General features: G+C 40.2%; 1 protein-coding gene across 1 annotated transcript; it reads right to left on the bottom strand.

Annotated features, from left to right (window-relative positions):
- Nucleotides 1–722: 722 nt before the first annotated feature.
- LOC124619862 (GTP-binding protein Rit2-like) lies at nucleotides 723–1,588 on the bottom strand. Its single transcript, XM_047146480.1, has one exon. The coding sequence runs from the start codon at nucleotides 1,564–1,566 to the stop codon at nucleotides 892–894; it is 675 nt and encodes a 224-aa protein (XP_047002436.1). The 5' UTR covers nucleotides 1,567–1,588; the 3' UTR covers nucleotides 723–891.
- Between the last annotated feature and the right edge of the window lie 6,811 nt (nucleotides 1,589–8,399).

Raw genomic sequence — 8,399 nt, 5'->3', positions numbered from 1 at the left:
CACTTTCTTTTTTTTTATTTTTTATTTTTTTTTTAACCAGCAGGAACAGTCACAACCCAAATGCCAGTACAATAAGTTAAACTACATGCATGAAATTTCACTGATTACATTCACAATTCCATGGTTCACTTTCAGTTTTCCAGTGAGTAGAATATGGTGAGGGAAAGAAACTGGTCTTCATTCATCAAAACTTTCATACTATAGTAACTGCAAATTAAACTAAGAGACTGACATTGTCTTCATATAGAAAATATCCAACAAAACTATTGAAATTGTGCTTGGAAATATTTCCTACAAGTTACAATAGTAATTCATGGTGGGATTTTTCGCTTCAGGGTTAATGTTAATATACTTCTCAGAAAGGCACGTAAACTGGATACTTCATGCTTATGGCCAATTGTTGTGATACATATGCATATACATTCCTCAGTAATCAGAGTGAAGATTCGAGGTTCTCTCTATGTACGCAAGTCCCAGAATGGGAACTAGTACCCAACATTTAAGCAAATATTTTATGTTTTATTGAAACATAATCAAAATGAATTAACCTTATTATAAAATGTATTTAAGTTTATACGTTCTTCCTTCACATTGGCAAACTTGCCAACAAAGGATGTTTTGTACTTCCATGTTGTAACATACAACATCATTATGATTACATTTTTACACAGATGTAAAATATTAACAAAATAAATATAAATATCAAAAGCAACGGTCCTGATATTACATAAAAGTGACACGAAAATCATGAGATCTTAAAGTTATCCACTATAATCTAAGTTCACAGAGAAAGGGAGGAAGAAGAAAATGACTTAAAAAGAACACACAAAATGCTAATGGTATCTGCCATTTTAATTGTAAAGCTGTTTGTCTGGGAGTGTAACCATTTTCTTACTGAGAGAAATTACGTTTACGCCTAAAGACGATGGCAAGTATCGAGCGCAGTCGTCGCCATCGACTGTGTTTATTCAGTTTAGTAGTTGTATGACGTCTGTCACGTTCTTTGAGTCGAATCTCACGCGCTAAAGTATGGAACGCATCATCAACAAAATGTCGTAAAGCTGCCGATGTCTCGTAGAATGGACACCCGAATTGGGCTGCCAAGGCACGGCCTTCTTCTGGTGAGACCTTCCTCTGATGCTGTAAATCAAATTTATTTCCGACAAGCACTAGAGGAATATCTTCAGAGGCTCTTACACGATTTATCAACTTTCGGTACTCAACAGCTTCCTGGAAGCTGTGTCTGTCAGTTACAGAATAACATATCATAAAACCTTCCCCACATCTCATATACTGATCTCTCACAGCAGTGAACTCCACCTGGCCCGCAGTATCCAGTATATCCAGTTGTGATGCTTCACCATCAATTACAGCTTGTTGTTGGTATGCATCTTCAATAGTTGGGTCGCGATAATCCAAAAACCTATGGTTGACGAACTGTAGAGTTAGAGCTGATTTCCCAACCCCCCCGTCTCCCAATACCACTATTTTGTACACTCTTAATCCACCTCTTGTAGTTTCGGGTCGACCTTGTGATACACCTCTGCTATCATCAGCAATGCCCATTCTGCCGGGTCTTTCGCCCGGAGTTACGGGCGCAATTCCAGACCCAGAAGGGCCTGCTTGACCAGCCGCCAGCTCTGTTTCTTTTTATTTCGGTTTCAAACTTGTAATCTAAAGGTACGACGTTTTCTTCCGAAATTCTTCTATTATCCTAGACCATTGCCAGAATGGTCTAGGGTTTTAAAACGCTAAAAGACCCTCAAAGGACTTATGTAGGTAAACACCCCCATCAAGCAATCACGCTCGAGAACAACTTTGCCATCTATAGCTTCATGTGTGAAGTGACAGCTGCCACTTCGGCCGGCCTGTAAGGGTTGTGTTACAAGGTTTACCATCATTCTGATTTCGCCCGTTTGGTGGTCAGTTGCTTCTTTCTTTTAATTAACCTTTGCTTGTATTTGCTGTTTTACAGCAGGTTTCTAAATTTTATTATATAATTGCTGTTCCTCGCGTGTAAAGCCTTCAGCCGTGATTGTGGTCGTTTGCTTTAAAAAAAAATAATTTGGTATTTGTATTTTAGCAGTAAGCCTTAAAACCTTAAATACTGCCATTCCTGGCGTCTGATAACTTCTGCTGTGTTTGTGGCCACTTTCCTTTTAATATTTCAATACCTGTAAGTTGTAAATTGCAGCGAGTTCTTAAACATTCTTAGTTTATTGCCATTCTCGGCGTGTAAGGCCTTCAGTCGTGATCAGAGTGGCTTGTTTTTTCTCTTAAACATTATCTGTATATGTATTTTATGGTGATTTGCTAAATTGTAACGCACTGAAAACACTTTTATTTACACAGTTGTTTATTCCTTCATTAATAGCGTGCGGTATTTTTTATTTATTGCTGAGTCTGGAATTACTGGTTTAAAAATAAATGGGTGTAACTGTAAAAGGGAACCAATTGTAACAGATTACGGCCCCGTCCACAATCGTAACCGAATCCTGCCTCGCCTTGACTACCAGTTTTCACAAGGAAATGTCTTCCATTAACCCATTATCTCCGTCTGGAGGAAATGCTTTGAAAGGCGGAACAACTTCGCAGGCTCTGCTGCTGGAGAAACTTCAAAAGGCGATTTTAAGAATTGCAGCAAATCTCTATCTCTGCCATTTCCTTACTAAGATCTGACATAAAATCTTAAAATACTTCAAAGTCTATTTTAAAGTTATTTCTATATTCAAGAATTGTTGGAAAGTGAATAAATTCTTGACTCGCAATATCTTTTTCAAAGATATCCAGTTTGCGACAGAAAGAACACACGCTTTGCATCAGATCACATGTTAGTTTCCCATTTTCTTGTAGCTCGGTATTGAGAGCAATTGAACGTTTCAGAACGTCTCTCAGGTAAGCCACAGACAGAATACTGCTTTCGTTTGCTAAGAACTTCAGATACGTCCTCTTTCTTGTCTACGGAAGAGGTTACTTTTTCTTTTGTTTGCCAAAAACATTGTCACCTGACCTTTACTTAGCCAATGAACAACGTTGTCCTGCATTGACTCAAAATGTGGCGAATCACACTCTTTGAACTGTCGGTGATGAAGAGCAAAACAAGACCTTAATAATCAACTAGACAAGCTGTCCGTTACTTCTTTCAGACTGGCACTAAGTTTTCCGCCGGCCGGAGTGGCCGTGCGGTTATAGGCGCTACGGTCTGGAACCGAGCGACCGCTACGGTCACAGGTTCGAATCCTGCCTCGTGCATGGATGTGTGTGATGTCCTTAGGTTAATTAGGTTTAAGTAGTTCTAAGTCCTACGCGACTGATGACCTCAGAAGTTAAGTCGCATAGCGCTCAGAGCCATTTGAACTAAGTTTTCCACAAAGGGCTGTCGGGTGAATTATGCACTGATGAGATAGTAGCACAGAATTCGTATTTGCTAGTCCCTTTTCTTTACCAATTATCACTGCGGCCTCGTCGGTTGAAAGAGACATATTATTGTATCTAATGGTTGATTTTGTCATGAGATTATCTCGAATGAAACTTCTCTGCGAGTATTGTCTTAGAACGGCAGTATTGCTAGCAATTCATCTCCAAATGTTTTAATTTCAATATCGAAAATTCGCAAAAAATTAGGCATTTGTTCTTCACTAAAAATGTCAAATGATTCATCAAGTGTTACGGCGTGGCAAGACGTCTTCTGCAGAAGTTCGAGCAACTACTTTTACTATCAGCAACTAAAATTTCAGTTCTTGTATTGCTTGTTGCTGACAATGAACACCATCAATTGCCGCAACTACTTCAATCTTCTCTTCAAAAAGTGTCGCGGTCACATCTAACACAATTCTTTTTAGTATCTCAGAGTCTGAAAGTGGGTTCTGGTGTTAAGCGCCCAACAAGTGGGCAACACATTTCGGCACATTTTGCTTGCCCGCTCATAGACTTATTTTGTAAGGCTGTGCTTTTTTTGTAGTAAGATAGTGAAACTTCCCCTTAGAAAAATTTATACATGACTGTGTTTAAACTGATTTCACAAATCACTTACCTCACAAAAATCTTCGTTACTCGAACTACTGCAACACAGCGAGCGCCACTACTGCCAGCTAAATAGAAGATTCAAACTACTGAAGGCACTAACTACTGATAGGCATAGTTAGCAAATGAAAGATTTTGATAGAGAACAAACAATGTATTTACCTCAATAGTGTTCAAAAGTCGTATGGTATATAGCAGTTCATGATATCCAGTATTACAAATTTCAAAACTCCGCCATCTCTCTCCCCACATCCACCACTGCTGGCGGCTCACCTCCAACTGCGCAACGCTACGCGCTGTTCACATCCAGCTGCCCAACCTACAATGGCAGACAACAATGCAAAGCAGCCACAGACTACACACAGCACAGCCAGTGATTTTCATACAGAGCGCTACGTATCGTTGCCAATAAGAAAACATAAACAGCCTACTTACAATAGATATGCCTAGAGATTTCTCTGAAGAGCTTCACTACCCAGAGGAAAATTTTTGTGGAAGTATTGAGGACATGTTCTGCAATGTCGCTTTAAATTGCCACGTTTAACGCAAGTGGCAGCTTTATTGCATATAAACCCAACTGGAAGCCTATGAGGCAGCGTAAAAAAGTGTTGTTCAGTCCACTCAGACGAACACTTCCTACTTTCATTATCATTTTTACGAATTTCAGGATCCATGTCGATGCATACAAACGTTATAAGCTTTTTGTTATTAAAAGACGAATTAATAACAGCTCCGTACGAAATGGCAACGAAGTGACGCTAAAATTTCTTTACTTTATTTATAAAAATACCGCCGCCCGGCACAAGGCTTGTGCCGATGCACCTAAAGGAGCCGCTCCCACGTCACAGGTCGCCGCCGCCGTGTACACCCGCCCGAAAGATAAAATTGTCATTTCACATCAAAGTTTCCTACAGCGGCGTTAAGCTTTCGTTCCAGTTAGGAACACAAAAACTGGGTTAAAATTAATATGTCTGCTCCGATTAAAACTGGCTTCATCGGTTGTCGGATCGATTCATAAAATTTCCTATTTAATTATGTACAATTCTTGTATTGCTTTCGGGTGTACAGAGCTTTCGTGTATGTAATTTTTGCTCTTAACGTAGATGTTTTATAAGTTTGCCGTTTTGTTAGTAGATGGCTCTTCTAATCCTCGTGTCCCTCTCACGGCAGTGTAGGCTTACACGCCGTTTAGTCTGATGCCTCTGGCGCTCTGTACAGCAGTTAATTTGTGCCACCGCTTTCAACTATGATTGTATTACTCTAGGATAACTGTCTGTATTTTTTATTATGACCTATATTCTTGACACATGGAAAAAAACTGTTATTTGACGATAGCACTGTTTGCTGAAAATTTGAAAGTTGTCATGTGAGTTCACGTAACTTTTATCATTCTGATGAAGGTAGCCTTAGAGTTATCGAAACCTGGCTAATGTGTTTTTATGAAGAAAATAAGTTGTAAGCAACGTTTTGGCCATTACATTTTATATAAATGCCTTCGTGCAGATCAACACAACACGCTGTGCCGGCCGGCCACCTTAAATTTTTTTAAATACTTTTCTTGGCTGCACTTTGGAAATATTTTTTGTCGTCCAATTTTTGACCATCCGCGGTCCGGGCCTGGACCGCTGTCCGCCGGTTGCCGACCGTTAAGCTACACTGACGGAAAAAAATCGCAACACCAAAAATAATTAATGTAGAATAACGACATTTCGTGTATACATTTGTTTAGGTAATACACTTTCTAAGGTGCAATATTTTTGGTTTACTCATTCTAGGATTGAAGACAACTGTGTAAGTTGAAATGACATGTTGAAAGTCGCAATATTAGCACAAAAATACACGCCTTTACACCGTTTTCAGTGTGACAACAAAAACCAGCTGTCAACATCCAAAAGTGAAATAATCCTAAACACAACAATACTAAATCTCACCTCTCAGAAAGTTAAATAATTCTAAACACAACAATATTGAAGTTTAACTAGAAGTTTCTTTACAAAAGTGTTCCTACGCTTACATTATGATGTTGGTCAGTACTATGAAAATCGTCCGATTCCGGTTCAAAGTTCGGTACTATTTTTAGGGTGACAGTCAAGTCTTCAGGGGATGGTTAGTGATGTGACAAATTGAGGAAAAGATTACCCAAAGTCGCTCGAGTTTACAGTGGACGCAAGCTGGTGTACCAACAGTTTCATACCTCGGCACACAGTATTTATCTTCAGCTGCGATGAGCTGTCGTGGGCTAGGCCGCTCTCTTCCGCTGAAATTCCTATAAAACTAATTAAACCTTTGCTGAATTTCCCAGCAGAAACTTTCCCTATGTTTCTCATTATGCAAGAAAACATGTACTCACCCCTAGTCTTAGAAAGTAGCGATATACACGGGCATGGCTGGAGCAGCGTGCATATTATAATTCCCTCTCAATTCTCACAAGAACAATTAACTAATTGTCTGGTTCGTTTCTCCACAGCTGGAGCTAAACGGTGCTACAGCTAATTTTTAGCTGTATGTCAACCGCTGTGAACGAAGTGTTCACCCAAATTTCTTCTCTGCGTCATACACAGCGTTACGCTCTCCGTTCTGCACTTGACGCCAGTTCAGAGACGAGTCCTCTGAAATTTCCGTCTTGTCTTACTCATAGCTGAACTGTCTTCCCATCTGGGTTCTTTCATTCTTCAAATCACGGCTTTTTTCGACCAATAGGAGAGTTCCTCTTATATTGTGGAACTCTCTACCAATTACAAGGTCCCTACCATTAAATTGTGTGGAAAATTCGGCCCTTTTCTCCTTCCTAGCGCGTTTCCGCCAATCTGACGTTTTGTATCCATTCCAGACACCTAAATGCACACATTGACTCTCTCACATGAAAATGCATCACTGGTTTCGTTCATATCCCTTTGAAATTCCGAAACACAGTTTTTAAAAGCTTTCTTTGCTGTCCCTCAACAGATGGGCCATTATACTAGCTCTTCCCATCTGAGTCACCTGGTCGGTCGTTGACCTTCCACCTGGGGCTCCCCTTCAAGTGGTTTCTGTGGTACCCCCTGTAGTGCTGCCTTGCCTCTGCTCGCCCCTCTCAAATTCCACACTAAAACGCCCCCTCTCGCTGCTTGTTGCACCTTCTGCTCGTATTTTTTTTTTTTTTTTTTTTTTTTTTTTTTTTCCGTCAGTCTACTGACTGGTTTGATGCGGCCCGCCACGAATTCCTTTCCTGTGCTAACCTCTTCATCTCAGAGTAGCACTTGCAACCTACGTCCTCAATTATTTGCTTGACGTATTCCAATCTCTGTCTTCCTCTACAGATTTTGCCCTCTACAGCTACCTCTAGTACCATGGACGTCATTCCCTCATGTCTTTGCAGATGTCCTATCATCCTGTCCATTCTCCTTATCAGTGTTTTCCACATATTCCTTTCCTCTCCGATTCTGCGTAGAACCTCCTCATTCCTTACCTTATCAGTCCACCTAATTTTCAACATTCGTCTATAGCACCACATCTCAAATGCTTCGATTCTCTTCTGTTCCGGTTATCCCACAGTCCATATTTCACTACCATACAATGCTGTACTCCAGACGTACATCCTCAGGAATGTCTTCCTCAAATTAATGCCGGTATTTGATATTAGTAGACTTCTCTTGGCCAGAAATTCCTTTTTTGCCATAGCGAGTTTGCTTTTGATGTCCTCCTTGCTCCGTCCGTCATTGGTTATTTTACTGCCTAGGTAGCAGAATTCCTTAACTTCACTGACTTTGTGACCATCAATCCTGATGTTAAATTTCTCGCTGTTCTCATTTCTACTACTTCTCATTACCTTCGTCTTTCTCCGGTTTACTCTCAAACCATACTGTGTACTCATAAGACTGTTCATTCCGTTCAGCAGATCATTTAATTCTTCTTCACTTTCACTCAGGATAGCAATGTCATCAGCGAATCGTATCTTTGATATCCTTTCACCTTGTATTTTAATTCCACTCCTGAACCTTTCTTTTATTTCCACCATTGCTTCCTCGATGTACAGATTGAAGAGTAGGGGCGAAAGGCTACAGCCTTGCCTTACACCCTTCTTAATACGAGCAATTCGTTCTTGATCGTCCACTCTCATTATTCCCTCTTGGTTGTTGTACATATTGTATATGACCCCTCTCTCCCTATAGCTTACCCCTACTTTTTTCAGAATCTCCAACAGCTTGCACCATTTTATATTGTCGAACGCTTTTTCCAGGTCGACAAATCTCATGAAAGTGTCTTGGTTTTTCTTTAGCCTTGCATCCATTATTAGCCGTAACGTCAGAATTACCTCTCTCGTCCCCTTACTTTTCCTAAAGCCAAACTGATCGTCACCTAGCGCATTCTCAATTTTTCTTTTCCATTCTTCTGTA

The sequence above is a fragment of the Schistocerca americana genome, chromosome 6 (genome assembly GCF_021461395.2).
Source record: "Schistocerca americana isolate TAMUIC-IGC-003095 chromosome 6, iqSchAmer2.1, whole genome shotgun sequence".
Taxonomy (NCBI): Eukaryota; Metazoa; Arthropoda; class Insecta; order Orthoptera; family Acrididae; genus Schistocerca; species Schistocerca americana.
The sequence above is the reverse complement of the archived record's forward strand: the minus strand, read 5'-3'. Positions and strand labels throughout refer to the sequence as shown.

Bases quoted from the DNA above. Each gene is read 5' to 3' on its own strand.
- LOC124619862 (XM_047146480.1), bottom strand. From the start codon at position 1,566: ATGGGCATTGCTGATGATAGCAGAGGTGTATCACAAGGTCGACCCGAA.